This window comes from Heteronotia binoei, chromosome 3, assembly GCF_032191835.1.
Source record: "Heteronotia binoei isolate CCM8104 ecotype False Entrance Well chromosome 3, APGP_CSIRO_Hbin_v1, whole genome shotgun sequence".
In the NCBI taxonomy this organism is placed as follows: domain Eukaryota; kingdom Metazoa; phylum Chordata; class Lepidosauria; order Squamata; family Gekkonidae; genus Heteronotia; species Heteronotia binoei.
This window is the reverse complement of record NC_083225.1, coordinates 55468935-55485515: the sequence shown is the minus strand read 5'-3', so window position 1 is coordinate 55485515 and position 16581 is coordinate 55468935. Positions and strand designations below refer to the sequence as shown.

General features: G+C 39.7%; 1 protein-coding gene across 3 annotated transcripts in view; it reads left to right on the top strand.

The window, feature by feature from the left end:
• Positions 1-16581, top strand: part of TMEM131 (transmembrane protein 131) — a 271084-nt gene that overhangs the window by 70017 nt on the left and 184486 nt on the right. For all 3 annotated transcript variants that reach the window (XR_009555179.1, XM_060233851.1, XM_060233850.1), the window contains exons 12-27: positions 743-851; positions 1642-1750; positions 2233-2386; positions 2481-2651; positions 4075-4185; positions 4266-4400; positions 5262-5366; positions 8331-8417; positions 10964-11116; positions 11228-11303; positions 11378-11495; positions 13035-13173; positions 13260-13369; positions 14640-14706; positions 15975-16126; positions 16329-16471. Coding sequence is in view for 2 of the 3 variants with exons in the window: in XM_060233851.1 (XP_060089834.1) it covers positions 743-851; positions 1642-1750; positions 2233-2386; positions 2481-2651; positions 4075-4185; positions 4266-4400; positions 5262-5366; positions 8331-8417; positions 10964-11116; positions 11228-11303; positions 11378-11495; positions 13035-13173; positions 13260-13369; positions 14640-14706; positions 15975-16126; positions 16329-16471 (1939 nt within the window). In the remaining variant the exon portion in view is untranslated. The remainder of the gene's footprint in view (positions 1-742; positions 852-1641; positions 1751-2232; positions 2387-2480; positions 2652-4074; positions 4186-4265; positions 4401-5261; positions 5367-8330; positions 8418-10963; positions 11117-11227; positions 11304-11377; positions 11496-13034; positions 13174-13259; positions 13370-14639; positions 14707-15974; positions 16127-16328; positions 16472-16581) is intronic.

Below are 16581 nucleotides of genomic sequence, written 5' to 3'. Positions count from 1 at the left end.
TTTAAATGGCAAACTAGAATGATGTTTTTATGTGTGTGTTACATGTTTAAATTAAACCTCTGAGAATCTTATGTCCTCCTTTTAACCTAGAGCAGACTCTCATTTATTGCAGGATAATTAATGGATATCAGTCTGCTATTCTGGCGTTTATTACTGTTTTTGGTTTTTTAGCCCCGTAGCCGCAGGCTGTCAGTCACTAGGCCCTGGCTTGTGATTCTTTTAATCTGCTAAGGGACATTTCCATGATTTTGCATGCTGATTCACTGCCCACTTTTTCTGTATTTAGGACTGCTTGCCATTCCATCCTACTGTCTGATGAAGTGTGCTTAAAGCATACGAAAGCTTACATTCTGAATAAAACTTTGTTGGTCTTAAAAGTGCTACTTGACTCTGCTTCAGAGTTCTACTGCTTCAGACCAACACGGCTGCCCACCTGGATCTATCAATAAAACTTCGTTGGTCTTAAATGTGCTACTGGACTCCCAACTTCATTCTAGAGCTCAGAAAGTGGTCTATAAACTGTCTGCTAAATGTTCTGTACTGTTACAGCTAAATACATTTATGTGAGTTGTATTTTTATATGAACCCATTTTTATGTCATATAATGGTGTTCTAATTCCTTCCCACAGAGTTGTAATTATTTTATATTAAACTTCATCTTTTAAAATCAATATTTTCAAACCATGATTGCCTAGGTAGTTGGTTGATATTTAACTAAATAACATTTCTGCTTCTCTTCTAGAGTGTTAGACCCACACCACAAAATGAAGCTATCACTGTACATTTCAAGCCAATTACATTGCGAGCTTCTGAAAGTAAATATACCAAAGTTGCCAGTATTAGTTTTGATGGTAAGCACTAACTATTTAAATAGGAGAAAGATAAAAATCATTTTTAAAAATCTGCCTGCCCCCTGTATACTTGTTTGTGGGTGCTATTTGTGCAGCTAGGTTTTTGTAAAATCTAATGATAGCAAGTTTTAAATCTGTGCATGCTTCCATTTTGCAGATAGTTGTTGGTAGAGTAACTTGCAAACTACAATAATATATATTTTCTTCTCTGCTTCTCCGGCCCCATCTTAAATTTCATGAAGCTCCATATTATTTAACCTTGCCATTCAACTTTTGTTCAGTAAAGAAAATATACTATGACAACATTTTATTGAGAGCTCCATTTTCTCTTAAGGAATAGTGAAGGGGTATTGTTGAAACTGCTTAGGCTAAAGAAACAACCACTGTCTTACAACAGCCCTGCGTTCAAGCTTCAGATTTAAGGACTGATTCCGCATTTAGCACTTCCCTGCCTTCTGTGTGGCTACTTTCCCAGTACAGAGGGTGGCTCTCTTTTCTGGATCCTGCTTTGGCATCTCTGCTTTGGCATGTTCTCTGCTTGCTCCCTGACCCACACAAACTCCAGCTGAGAACGAAACCAGGACCAAAGGCTAGTGCGGAATCAGTCACAGTCTGGTTAAGTTCTAGCATTTTAGTTGGATAGCATGTTGTCATAAAAGTTGTCAAAGTAGCTCCACTGTTGAATTGTGATAGATCTTCCATCAACCGAAGACTTTTAACCATAATAGTAAAATGTAGGTATATTTTATGTGCACCTAATAATACAGTTTATGCTTTTTTTCATATATAGCATCAAAAGCAAAACGACTTCTACAGTTTTCAGGAAAAATAACAGTTAAAGCAAAAGAGAAGAGTTATTCAAAACTTGAAATTCCTTATCAAGCGGAAGTATTAGATGGGTAAGATTACATTGGAATGGATTTAGAAAAATACAGTTTTACATTTATAACGTCTCACAAATTTCTGCAGATCTATAACTAGCCATAGTTGTAAGTAGCTTTGAAAAAGGCTTCCAAACAAGACCTCACTGTCAACAGGAATAAAAATATAATAGATTTTTCTTATTTATATTTTCTTCTTAACCTGTTTTAGCTTTAAATATAAACTTCTGATGTGAACAAGGTGTGGTGCACTGTGTAAGAGAGTTTGAGTTGTATTGGATTTGCTCTCACTCAGCTGAAATCAGGAATGGGCAGTTACAAAACTGGCAAACTAGGCTTTAACCTCACAAAGTATTCATGGGGTTGTGTAAACAAGAGCTTGAATGAACGCAAGTCTGTTTTGGTATTGCTTGACCACTTTGTGGGGAAAGAATAGTTGTTTTACTTTTTTATTGTTTGTTAATGCAAATCTCCACTTTTTATGTCTTATTTTGAAATAGGTACTTAGGATTTGATCAAGCAGCCACATTATTTCATATCCGTGACAATCCAGCAGACTCTGTAGAAAGACCAATCTATTTAACAAACACATTCAATTTTGCAGTCCTCATTCATGACATAACGCTACCCGAAGAAATCAAACTATTATTTAAAGTAAGTCCAATAATATTAGGCTATTTTGTTACTGTTAAATGTTACATTAGTTGCAATCAGTGTTGACTTTGATCATATTTATTCACTAACCTAGGTACACAACTTCAGCAAACCAGTTTTAATTCCACCTAATGAATCCAGATATATTTTTACACTTCATTTTGTGGCTTCCCTATCATCTCTTCATATTGATAACAATATTTTGCTCATTACCAATGCTTCTAAATTTCATCTACCTGTACGAGCATACACTGGATTTTTAGATGTAAGTATTAAGACTTCTTTAAAAAATATATCTTTTTAAAAGTACAATATGTATGATTGTTTCTGCATGATACATGCTGAACACTAAACTGAGCCCTGTGCTGAATGTTAAGCAGTAACCACAGACCCAGTCTAAATGTTAACAAAAAAGGTCTGGTTAAAAACAAGTTGATCAAAATCAAGGGATTGTTTTGAAGGTGAGTGAAAAATTACTTCTTTCTCCTTTGGCTTTGATGAGTTTGTATAGAAACAAACTTTCCCAGGATGTGTATGTGTGTATACACCCTTGTGCGGTGGTGGCATTTCCCCTTCTTTTGACCTCAGGCTGCTTATGCCAAAGGACAATAAAGAGAAAAACAATTTCTGGAATATTTTTTTCCTAAGATGAACTGTGTGACTAAATTAACAATCTGAATGGACTCTGATACTGTGCTCTGGAAACTTGGAGTGAAAACAGACCTTAACTTTCTCACACATCTGTACCTTGTGTATAGAAAACTTCTCCTTACTATTTGGCCCCATAATTCAGACAACTAAGCTACTTCAGTGTGGTTTGGTTGTCTGTTTATTATCAAAGCAAGACCAAAGTACATTTTGGTCCATATTTGGATTCTTTTATTAAAATTTTCTAATCTCAGTAAAAGTGAAAATGCATCTACCCTTTCTAGATCTGTGTCCAGCCAATCAAGCAGTTGTCTCTGTGGGATCCCAAGCAGGGCATGATGAAAATTCTACTATAATTTCTGAAGTTTGTGTCTTGATGCAGCATCTAATGATGCTGCCTCTATTTAGTTTCTATTTAGTTATCATGCATAAAAGACCTGTCCTCTGTGGATTTCTCCATCTGAACCTAGTCTTCTAAGCAGTCAGATTTTTCCTAAAAAGCAGTTTCCCCAAATCTTCAGCCTTTCTTCCTACAGAAGTGTGCCAAGCCCTAGACTTGCTGGGGGGCTCCAGATATGATTTTTTGAGATGAAGTAACCAGATATATTAACAATATTCTAAATTTGGCTACATGACAACCACATTATATAACTAATCTTTGTTGGCTAAACAGACAGCCTGAAAAGGGAGAAATTAATTTATGTCATGTTTGCTGTCATGCAAGTCAGCATAGAAAAGCATTTGAGAACTGAAATTTAGTCTGCATTCTGATGTTTTACAGACAGTATGTGGCACTAGTACACACAAGAAACATGTTTAAAGGGAAGGGAGAGAGGACATCCATGAAGTGCTTGTGTTCCATGTGCACTTTTATGACTAGCAGAGTTGAGCACATTGATGTCTTGAAGCATCAAGAGACTTCCTGTTGCAGAATAATTGTTTTTCTACAAGCAATTATGTAATCAAGAACATTCTACTAACTTAAAAATGAATTCATATTTCAACGATCCTTAATGCAGAAAAATCTTCTGTTTTTCTAGTATTTTGTGTTGCCCCCGAAATCTGAAGAACGGATCATAGATTTTGGTATATTAAGTGCCACAGAAACGAATAGCATTTTGTTTGCAATCATTAACAGCAATCCAATTCAGGTAAAAAGATTTTTAAAATGTTCTTTTTGACATTTAAATGGCAACAATCTTATTACTGAAACTGTTCCATCTTTTTCAAGCTGGCTATAAAAAGCTGGCATGTGATAGGAGATGGCTTGATCATAGAACTTCTGGCTGCTGCAAAAGGCAACAGAACTACAATAATTTCAAATCTCCCAGATCTGGAAAAAGCCAGTGCACTGGATCAAACTTCAGTAAGTAACAATCTTTCTTGGTTCTCCAAATACTAGCTGTATATAGCATATGGACTAAAGGTGCTAATTATATTGCTAAGCCTGCAGTCTAAGCACACTTAAGAGCAAGTGCCATACAATTCAGTGTAACTGCCTTCTAGGTAAATATATGTAGGATCACATTGCATGCCTAACTTCCAATGGCAAAAGGCTAAAAGTAACTGCCTATCCTCATCAGGCAATTCCTGTGCATTTAGGAAGCCTCCTACACAAAGTAATTTACTAAAGTCATCACAGAGGGGTACTCCTTATTTATGGAGATATATGCCTCCTTTTCTCACTTTATAGTGCTGACCTGCCTGCAACATATATGTACAGTTTTTAAAAAACTGATAAAAGAACCTCATAAAGACTTAAAACAAATAGGTATGTAGCAGTTGCTGTCATAGCATTTGAAGCAGATGTTACTAGCAAAATTACTAGTAATTTTTGGTTATTTTTTTTAGCTTGATTTATGCCAAATGCGCATATAGTACTATATAAATAACATAATTATTTTGTGTTACTAATTTGAGAGGCTAGTGTTGGTGGAAAAAGAATCAGGAATTTAGTGGCACCTTACAGTCTAAGCAAGATCTTATTCTAGCACAACCTTTTGTGGACTAGTTTGCATCTGATGAAGTTTGCCCATCTGTTGAAAAGGGCTTTAATCCACAAAAGGTTTTGCTGAAATAAAACCTTGCTGGTCTTTAAGATGCCAGTAGACTTCTCCTGCATTTTTTTATAGATTTCTTTTAAGATACCTGTTGTTGTGACCTTTTGTTATATATTAGAAGACTGTGGGATAAAGCAATGAAGCTGATGTATATTTCTATGTTACAGGTAACATTAATGCCCAGTTCATATACTGTATTCAGAGTAAGACTGTTACCAAAAGAACTTGAAGGAATTCATGATGGTGCAATACAGATCATAACAGATTATGAGGTACTCCTCAATAATGTCAACCACGAAAGTGATACAGCTGGAAATAAATAGGATTCAAATGAAAGAAATGCAGTTGACTGTTAGCTGTTGTGTTGTGATAACAATTTCTTGTTTTGCTTTGTTTGCTGTGTATATTTTTTGAATATATGGCTTAGTCCACTGTTTCCCATATGCAGGGTTGTGACCCGGTACCGGGCCATGGAAGCCTCACTACAGGGTCACAAGAAAAGCCAAGGCTAGCCCTGCCCCCAGCAAAGCATAACCTCTGCTCTGCGTCCTTCCTTCCCCCGTCTCTCTGTTGTGCAGAGAAAAGCTAGCCTTGAAGACTGACACAGGCTGCAAAACCTGCACTCCATTTGGCTTCCTTCCTTCCCCCGTCTCTCTGTTGTGCAGAAAAAAGCTAGCCTTGAATACTGACACAGGCTGCAAAGCCTGAGCTCTGTTTGGCTTCCTTCCTTCCATCGTCTCTGTGTTGTGCAGAGAGGAGCTGGGCTGTTTCTCTTTCCTTCTCCCCCCCTCCCAGTGTTTAAGAGAAAAGCTGGAGTCCATTGGCACTTTAGACCCATGAAGTGTTCTTCAAGGTATGAGCTTTCATGTGCCTTGCAGTATGCTCTTTTGGGGAGATTTCCCCAGGAGGCCTGGGCAGCAAAGAAGGCTGTGTGTGTTTTTTTCAGCCAGGAGGGGCGTGGAGTGGGCATTCCAGTAGCTATTTTTTTTACCAAATGACCCCTGGGCAGCATTGTTGCTGGCTGGGGTCATCTGATGGTGAGGAAGGCTTTTTCCCCTCCCCCCTTTCTTTCTTTCCCTGCAAGTGATGCTCTGTCTGTATTCTTGGTGCTGGAAGGGGGGGGGGAAGCAACAGTGGGAGGGCTTCTAGTGCCCTGACCCCACTGGTGGACAATCTGATGCTTTTTGGGTATTGTATGAGAGAATTTTAGACTGGATAGTCTACTAGCGTGATCCAACATAGCTCCTCTTATGTACTTTCTTTCCATGTCTTCTTTTCCTCTCCTTCCATTTCATTCTTTCCCTTTCTTTCTTTCCTTCCATTTTTACTGGATGAAACTTTTCTGGTCATCATACTGTTGTTGCAGACATAGGAGCTCTGCCAATGAAAAGTTGGCACCCCCAGTTGTAGCCAGCTGGTCTTTCTATGAGATTTCTGTGTGAGTGAGTGAGAGTGAGAGGTGTGGGGCAGAAAGAGATTATAGGAGATTACTGCAGTATATCTCAACAGCACTGGAAGTGATGGTACTGTGAACTTGGCACCATTTTATTGGTCCTGCTTTTAACAGCTGTCTGACACCAAAATTAAACTCCTCCTGTAGATATTAAAAAGAATTAAAGAAGTTCACTGGCTAAATATCTGCAAAACTGGTTCCTTTTAAAGACATGGGAAACACAGCCAGTAAAAAGCTGCAGGCCCTTCATAAATATCCTTTTTGGGATAACTGCAGAAAAGCTTGTATGAACTTCATATAACTTGAAATTAATTAATTCATTAATTACAGTACAATTCTCTGCTACCTTTCACAGCAATTTCCCAGTGTTTCAGCCAAAGAAAAATATGAAAAATAGCTGTCGAAAGATTTTCTTGGAACTAAGCAAGCTTGGTTATAGCTTGAGTCAGGGTTCCAGTAGTAGCAGCTGAAGGAAGGGCCTACTAAATGTTTCAGCATATTTTGAGGTAGAGCAGCTGGCAGTGTGGGTGGTACACCGTGCTGTCATTCCTGATGGCAATGGCAACAGCACTCCCAACTGCATCCACTGGTCAGTGCTATTGAGGAAGGGGTGTGTAGATGGTGCAGACATTTGAACATGGGCATTAGGAGTGCTTGCAAGCTGGAGAAGAACACACAAACAGATAGGTGCATGCAGATAGGTGTGAAAGTGGAAAGAGAGGACCGCCCACTTTCCACCCCATTTTGGCTCAGCATGAGTTTGAGAGATTTTTCTGAAAATGAAGTTACTTCAGAAGAAGAGGCAGGTTTGGGGGAGTGTCCTGGAAGTGACATCATAGGAAAAGGTGGAGTTTTGGTTCAGTGTGCCCTGGAAGTGACATCACTTGGCCCTTGACACCACAGGAAATGACATAATTCCTGTCGCCTGACTCCACCCCCAAAGTCTCTTGGCTCCACCCCCAAATTTTAGTGGGCTATGAAGGAGAAGTGTAAAAATAACTGGGCCACAGGAAAGAAAAGTTTGGGAACCCCTAGTTTAGTCAGTATGTAACCTTTCAGGAAGCTTCAAAACTAGAAGCTGTTTGATCAGGTTTTTAAACTTGAGTTTGCCTTGTGCAAGTTAATCCTATACCTTACCCAAATTGGTATTGAGAATGTCATGCCATGTTGATAGCAGATGGTAATGCATTACATCTCGTTAACGAGAACACACGCCGTTGCTGTGGGGCTTGCAGAGAGGAGAAATACGACGCTAATTTCCCTCCTGAGAGAGGAAGTTCGAAATTCAGCGGGGAGCAGGACTTGTTGGCCAGGCTATATAACATTTGCATTTCAATATCTAGAATTCTGAGCTTAAGTTTCACTTTCAAGAGGGGAACCCGCAAGAACTTGTGGGGAGCATCTCATTTTCCCCTTTCCCTCATTTCCTTTTTGCCTTCCCTGAAAGCCCCCATAGCCTGTTCCTTTTTCCAGCTTCCTTCTCTCCATTTCACCAATCAACCTACTGTTATTTGCTCCTTTGTCTTTAGCTTTCTATTCTCCTGGCAGCCTCTAGCTTTAGTGCTCATCTTGTAAAACTGAGTTTTAAAACGAATAAAGTTTGAGTCCAGTGGCACCTTTTAAGACCAACAAAATTATTTTCTGGGTATAAACTTTCATGTGTATGACACTTCAAAAAAGGTTCCAGGAATTGTACTGCTAGCAACAAAAACTGGATTTAAAATGCACATACAGATCGTCTTGACTGTTGCCTCTAAACTGTTTTTTTCCCTCCTTTCCACAGATTTTAACCATTCCTGTGAAGGCTGTAATAGCTGTAGGCTCACTTACCTGTTCTCCGAAACATATCGTCCTTCCACCTTCTTTTCCTGTAAGATAATTTATTTGGAAGAATTTCTGACAGTTTCTTTTTGCTTATTTCTCAACATTTCCTTGAATTATTTTTGAACAGGTCTATAAGGGACAGAGACCAAACTCAAGCTAACAAGCTGTTTGCCCTTGCTGCAGGAGTCCTTGCTCTCTTCCTAGCAATAGCACGAAGAGCCTTTTGGCACAGAGCTGTTGTGTATTCCCTAAACTTGGTTTCTTATTGATGCTTATCTGGAGAGTAATTGTTATTAGTCTTGGAGCTTAGAACTAGTAAATTGTAGCTCTGCCAAGTGCTTCAGATGTCTCATGACTTCATGAGTGACTGCTACTGAAATATGAAACGTGTTATTTTTCTAAGGAGACTAGTTGCTGTGTTGATTATCCTGCAGTTCTCAGTGGAACAAGTCAGGGTATGGATATCGAGGACAGTTTCTTGGCTGCTACTTTTGAGCCACTTCAGAATAGTTGAAAGCATCTAAATTAGTTCCGTGTATTCCCCCCACCCCCACAAGTTATACTGTCAGAAGAATATTTAGCTACACATAATTAAAAACCTGCATCAGTCATTTTTGGACCTCATCAGGAAGAGCCACAGCTCGGTGGCAGAGCATCTGCTTTGTGTGCAGAAGGATGTGGGTTTGATCCCTGGCACCTTTAAACGGGTCACTTAGGAGGTGATGGAGAAGACCTCTGAGACCTTGGCAAGTCACCACCAGTCAGAGTGGACAGTATTGACCCAGATAGACCAGTGATCTGATTTCTTAGATGGCAATTTCATGTGTTCTGTAGTATCAGATATTCCAAAGCTGTTGCCCCTTTCAGAAATGAAAGGCTTCTGCTCTATGATGATCCACAGTTTTCCATTAATTCTCTGAGGTTGCTTAAAACAAATTTAATCATGTTTGATATCTGCTAAATTTCCTTTTGCTAATGAAGATGTGAAACAATGGGATCATAGATCTAATGGTTCTTTTATACTAAGTATCATCCTGTATTGGAAGAACTGTCTACTAGGTTCAGAACATGATATTTATGTGAGATAGTTCAGTAGGTTGTTGTTGTTGGCTGTTGTTGTTGCAGTAATATAGAAAACAATTTAATTATATTCTCAAGCATCTCCTGCAGAGATTTCAGAAAGAAAAGGGAAGAGACATTTTGTCTTTGCATAGAGTATTAGCACAGCCATAAACTGCATCTCTGTTCCAAGGCGAAGACAGCATCATAGGGAGTAATACTTCCTGAGACTAATCCTTCAGCACTCTTCCTCTCTAATTCTTCATATAGAATCTTACACATTTTAGAAGCTTTAAAATATTAATGTTTAACTTTCAGTGTGTAACTATGCACACTGGATTTTTTTTGTCATGAAAAACAGACAATTTTTTTCTGTAGTACTAGATTAATATTGTCAGTTTGTTGGTAATTGTGAGGTGTTGGAGAGATGGCGCAAGTGACCAGCACTGCACTTAACTTGGTTTAGTATAATGTGAACTTCAGATACAATGAGAGGAGATGGGGGAGCAAAGTGGATGGGTTCAGTACAAAGCACAAGGTACCTTTGAATATAAATTACTTTTGCTCGAGTGGCCTTTGCTCATAAGTGTTTCTGCACTGGAAACAAAGGCCTAGCTGTAAAGAACTGAGTGAATTTTGCTCATGGAATTGTTCTTTGCCACCTTGACTCTCTTGCTGTAGCCTATAAGAGTCAGGGGCTTCTAGAATGTGGCACAAAGGGGTCAGTAGTGGAAGAAAGAAATCATGGGATTTACTATGTCTGCTTCCTGCACTGCATTCCATAATGTTACCAAGGATTCCCACCCACCCCACACTATCATAGATGGTTATAGGAAGCAAGGAAAAGGGGCAAAGACCCATTCTACAAGCAAAGATCATAATAAACAAAACTGGATCCAAACCACTATTTTGCCTGTAAAATAATGATGAGTCACAAGAGCACTAGTTTCTAGAGTGCTCTCTTAATGAAGAACTACATACAACGTGTAGCTCTATTATTTTAAAAGCCCCCCCCCCATGTAGCCACTGGGGATTTTATTTTTGTGAGAGAAAGGTGTGGGGGAAGATAAGTCTTTTCTCCTCTTTTATGCCATTTTATGGCTGGTTAAGACCACCTAAAGCCACTGTTACTCCTGCTTGGATATTTATTGTATTTGGCCAGGATGTTAAAGTCAATCACTCAGAACATAAAAATTATAACATGTAAAGGGATTTCCAAATTTCTCAGCTATAATCTGCCTGCACTGAGTATGCTCAACATTCAGGTTTTTCCAGCATTTGTACAAAAAGTATAGAAAGCTTTCCTGTTGGCTACAAAACATTTGCATGAATGTTTCTTCAACTTGAATCATGGGCAGAATATGTTGAATAATGTATCTAGACGTCCCTGTGTTGGAAAGACCGAAATGACGAAGACTGGAGGAAAATATTGTCTTCTAGATGTTCCTACACAAAGGAATTTAGCACTGTAGTACCAGGAGTCTGTGGGTGTAAATATGTATAAAGTGATACATTTCCCTCTTTTCCCCTTAGGGCAAGACAGTTCATCAGAGTTTAAGCATCATGAGCTCTTTTTCGCAAAAGGTTAAAATACAGCAGATCCGTTCACTCTCTGAAGATGTCCGGTTTTATTACAAGAGATTAAGAAGTAACAAGGAAGATTTGGAGCCTGGGAAAAAATCCAAGGTTTGAGTTTTGGAGTTTACCCATTATTAAGCAGCTCTTCCTAAATCCCTGTATTTTTTTTACATTCCTGAATTTTGTTTAATTCAATTTGTGTCTTGTGCTATTTTTCAGATAGCAAATGTGTATTTTGACCCTGGTTTACAGTGTGGGAATCACTGCTATGCTGGATTGCCTTTTCTGAGTAAATGTAAGTGGCTTTAATTTCTGATGTTTAGCTGTTTTGAGTATTCTGGGTATTGAAAATGACTGTCTCTTTTCCAGCTGAATCAAAATTGCAACATAGCATGTCTATGCAAGAAGATGCATGGGATTCAGATTGGGAGTTGCATGAGAATTTATTCAAAGAATGGACTGGAATAAGACATCACTCAGGCAATCAGTGAGTACTTGTTTTTCGTTGGCACTGGGTTTTTAAGAAAATGCAACTGCCTGTTAAAATAGTATATTTGTAGTACTTTGTAATGAAGAGGTAAGCAAACATAGAAGGAGAAACTGTTCTAAGAGTAGGCAGTGGAGGAATTCATAAGCTCCACAAATGAGGTTAGTAACAAAGAAACTTGGGCTGCCACTATGACACTGAAGGAAAGATCTTATTGCCCTCATGGCTGAGAGGAAATATCTGTATTCTTTAAAATTGTTCAGCAGTCTGACTGGCCCAGTTTGACCCAAGGTCCTTGTGCTTGAGAGCTAAGCAGGGTCAGCCATAGTGAGTACTTGGATGGGAGACCACCAAGGAAGACAGGTTGCTATGTGGAGGAAGGCAATGATAAACTGCCTATGCTCATCTAGTACTTGGAATGTCCTATGGATGGGGACGCCATGGGTTGGTTATGGTCCAAGGCACCTTCTTCTTAAAATTGTTCAAGGTACCACCAAAAGTATGCTTTTGTGTTTAAAAAAACTGGCTTGTGGTGTACTGAGGAGGTTTTGTAAATGCTTCCATATATGTATTTGGGATTACAATTCCTTAAGTTCTGGATCTCTTCTTGAAGATAGTTTAGGGCTTGGATATCATTTTGTAGAAGCATCTTGAGCAGGGGTGTCAAATGTGCGGCCCAGAGGGCTCCTATCAGGCCCACAAGCGGCAAGCTGCTGTCTGCTTCCTTTCCCCTCTCTCTTGCTTCCTTCTGCATCACAGCTTGCTTTACCAGGCTTGCTCAATCACACAGCAGAGCTACTGAACCTCTTTTCCTTCTATTGGCTGAGACTCCTCAGTGCTAATGTTTTAATCATGTTTTATTTTACATTTTAAGAAAATCTTTCATTGTGTATGTCTGCATCCTTTATAAAGCTTACATCTCTGCTACCTGGCATTACATTTTATGACACACATGGCTCGGTCCAACTAGGTCTCATTTATGTTAGTTCCAGTCCTCATAGCAAATGAGTTCAACAATTCTGATTTAGAGCATTAGTTCAGTATGACAAAAAGGACAGTTAGTGTTGACTCTGCCCACATATAGCATTTTGGTTTCTGCAAACTGATCACATGAGTACCAGCTTTAACTTGACCTGATGACCTCTGTGTTTGAATTCCAATAAGACTCTTGTGATTCTTTCTGAACTAGGTCTGGAGCCTGAACAATGTCTTTAAACTTTATTCACTTCATTTATAGTATGTCTTTCTTGCTGAGGCTGAAGGCAGATTACAAAAAATAAAGACCAATTCAAGCCATCAGCAAGACCTTCAATAAGCAATGCACTAGGACTATAAAATGGGAAAACAATACAAACTAAGGCGTAAAAACTGTCTAAGGCATCATGTAAGGCATTTACTTTCCTTGAAAACATGAACTGACGCAGCATCCCTCAGATACTTGGATTATTTTAGAAAATGATTTAAGCAAATGTATTTTTATATGCATGAAATATGATCTTTTCTCAAGTTTCTTAATTCTAAATTATGTCATTCATTTAGGTTAAGTGCTGTGTTTGAAGTAGACACTGATCTGCAGAAGGCTGTAGCATCCAAAATCACAGCAGAACTGGTCTGGCCCTCTTTACTTGGCTCAACACGCTATTTGGATTTCTCCCTTACCACCACCAACAGTTCATCTGTAAGTCCTGCTCATGTTAATACAGTACTAAAAAAGGTCAGAAAAGTTTCCTGCACTAGAATCTGAATTGAATTTTGTTCCTCTAGGAGGAAGAGATTCTTCTAGAAAATCCATCAGATCTTCCTGTTTTTGTTCAGTTTCTTCCCATAGCACTATATTCCAATCCATCAGTCTTTGTCGATAAGCTAATAGACCGGTAAGTGATGGTCAGAGTACAAAGTCTTCCATGAATTGGCTGCCAAATCCTTGCTGCTTTTAAAATCCACAGAAGCAGCATAATCAGCTGCACCAGAGAGATTAAACCTTGAATGGATGCAAAAGAGGCGGTGGATGTACACTACGTTGAGGGCAGGGCCAACGTAACGTGTGGGAGTAGGCAGGGTAGGCAACTGCCTAGGGCACTACGCTGCCCTGGAGGTGCTGCCAGGCATCCCCTTACTCCCCCTTGCCCATGCAGAGTGCTCCTCCAAGCCTGCCTTTAAGGCAGGCTTGGAGGAGTGCTACACAGTGCCGTATGCTCTTGGAGGCTTCCTTGGAATTCTCTGAAGAGTGCACTGCTTTAACGGTGCCTGGCTGCTTTGGGATTGAAAGCAACCAAGGGGTGCCTTCCCATTGTGCTTATCAGTGCAATGGGAAGGCCCTGCTCAGCCACTTTCAACCCAAAAGCAGCTGGGTACCTCCAAAACAGTATGCTCTTTGGAGACTTCCAAAGAGTGTACTGCAAGGGAAAACAGCAGCGCAACAGCACTCTTGTGCACTGCCTATCGCTCCCTCGTCTCCCGCTTGCGCAGCCTGTGCGGTGATGTCATTGTGCTGTGCCATGCATGCATAGAGCGCACATGCATTGATTTCGAAAAAGGGAGCTTGCATGGAGGGGGGCAGCAAAGGGGCCTGCCTTGAACAGCAGAGCCCCTAAACACTGGGGCTGGTTGAGGGCATGCGCCCTAAAATTAATTTGAGTACTCTGCCCCAGTCATGTGCAAAACAAGTGTTTAGATGGGGGAGATGTAAAGAAAAAACTGGCATTGCCAAAATGGTATTGAATCTCTTCCCCCTCTCCACAGTTGTTCTCTGGAGGCATTCTTCAGCTGGCCTCACTTCTGGTACTGGAGACCAGTGGTGAGAAAAGCATCTCAAAGGGGATTCATGGGAGGAAGGGTTACTTTGTGTCCCCTTTGCCACCACCAGCACTTCTGCAGCTAAAAGATGGGTCTGCCACTGCTCTGTCTAGTTTCAGCCTTAAGTTTAAATCTTTTATGTTTGCAATTCTGGCTGCAAGACAACCATTGCAAGCATCCATTTATTATATTACTTGTCTTTACATTAAATGGTATTACACTTAGCTTTTCTAATAGCTGTTATTCCATGCTGACAAAAAAAAAGCCCTACAGAATATTAATTGAAATACTGATGCATGATATTTCCAAAATTCATAGCTATGCCTTGCTACTGTCTGTTGTTTTTAGGTTCAATTTGAGTAAGCCAACAAATTTCAATCTGAGGACACTAGAATTTCAAGTCTCTAGAAACTGTGTAAGTAACTTTTTATCAACTAGTTTTATTTTATCCAGATCTTAACGTAGAGCCAATGTAGTATAGTACTTGAAAGCATCGACTTGTATCCATAAACTTTTTGAATAGCCTGAGGCAAGTCACAGTGTCTCAAACATCTCTCCCACACTACAGTCCGCAGTATGCAGATACTGCTGGCCATTGACTGTAGTTAGGTATTAAAGGTATAAATAAACTTGCAATATACAAAGTAGCCTGGGTGCAGGAAAATGTGTACATTCTGAGGTAGCCAAGTACAACTACCACTGCTGGCTCCCAGAGAAGAACTGTAATATGTATCTGCAATCATTGCTCCTTAATCACACTTTTTTTAGGAGCGTACTTACAGCAACTTGGGAAGGGGCTGTGGTTCAGTGGTGGAGCATGTGCTTGGCATGCAGAAGGTCTTAGGTTCAATCCCCAGCATCTCCAGTTAAAAAAGACCAGGGAGTAGGTGATGTGAAAGACTTCTGCCTGAGCCCCTGGAGAGCTGCTGCCAGTCTGAGTAGACAATACTGACCTTGATGGATCATTGGTCTGATTCGCTATAAGGCAGCTTCATAGTGTTCACCTTAATATACCCAAAAATATAGTAAGCAAAGAAGTCCATAGATTCCTGACATTAATTGCTTATGCCCCCAGTCAATGGAATTTTGTTTTCCGTTTGGTTTAATCTTACTCAGGGGTTCTCTAACTCTTTCCAATATAGGCTACGTTCTCAAGAGGCAATTCCTTTTTTGTATTTCCCTTATTAGTAGTCATGCTTTACATACACAGACATGGTCCAGGTATAATGCAAACCAGGTCTGACACGACGTGAAGAAGAGGAGTTGGTTTTTATACCCAACTTTTCTCTGTAGTAAGGAGACTCAAAGCAGCTTGCAATATCCTTCCCTTCCTCTCCTCACAGCAGTCACCTTGTAAGATGTGATCACTTGCTTCTTCCCCTCACTTTTTGATCTTCTTGAAAGAAACTTTGGTTTTAGAGTGGATTACGTCTCCTTAAAGCCTCTCTTACTCTTTCTCTTCATGTCTTCCTCTCTCTGTCTAAATTTGGACTGTAAGCTCCTTGGGGCAGGGTTCTGTCATGTTTGTTACTCTGTAAAAGTGCCCAGTACTTTGATGCATTCTTTTGCTTCAGAAAAAATAATAAAGTTTTCAAATATACAGCATTTAAGCTATCCATAAATGTAGTGATGGGGAAAGTCATGCACTTTACTCACTTTAAAATTTTGTGTTCCTTGGTTAAGGGGCAGACTTTGCAGAGCTCCACAGGATATACAGAGGGATTGTCGCGGCAGCTGGTTTTAAATGTGATTTTGAAGCCTGGTGAGAAGAAATTTGTCAGAGTAAAATTTACTCCAGTTCTTAATAAAACCGTATCATCACTAATAGTTGTCAGGTACAGTATGCATCTGAAAGTGTTTGAATTATGCTTTAATTATGACTTGAGGAGCTCAGTCGTGGCTTTCATCCCAAAGTAGAATCAACTAAGCATAAATGAGTGAGACATGTCACGACTTAGGATCAGGGAAGGGAATTGTTAGAAACATGAGTATGCTTATTCATTTAGTAATAGTCATTTGATTTTCTTTTCCCTACAGAAATAATTTGACTGTGATAGATGCTTTAATGGTTAAAGGACAAGGAACTACCGAGAGCCTGAAGGTTGCAGGGAAGCCACCTGGCCCAGGAAGCTCATTGCGCTTCAAAATCACTGAAGCCTTACTAAAAGATTGTACTGAAAGTGAGTGTGAAAGAGTGGGTGCAGAGGGGTGCCTTCACTCACTACATTAAGAAGGCATGTGAGAGAGTTTTATTCCAGAGACCATGCGGTGGAGGGTGAGGCAGATTTGG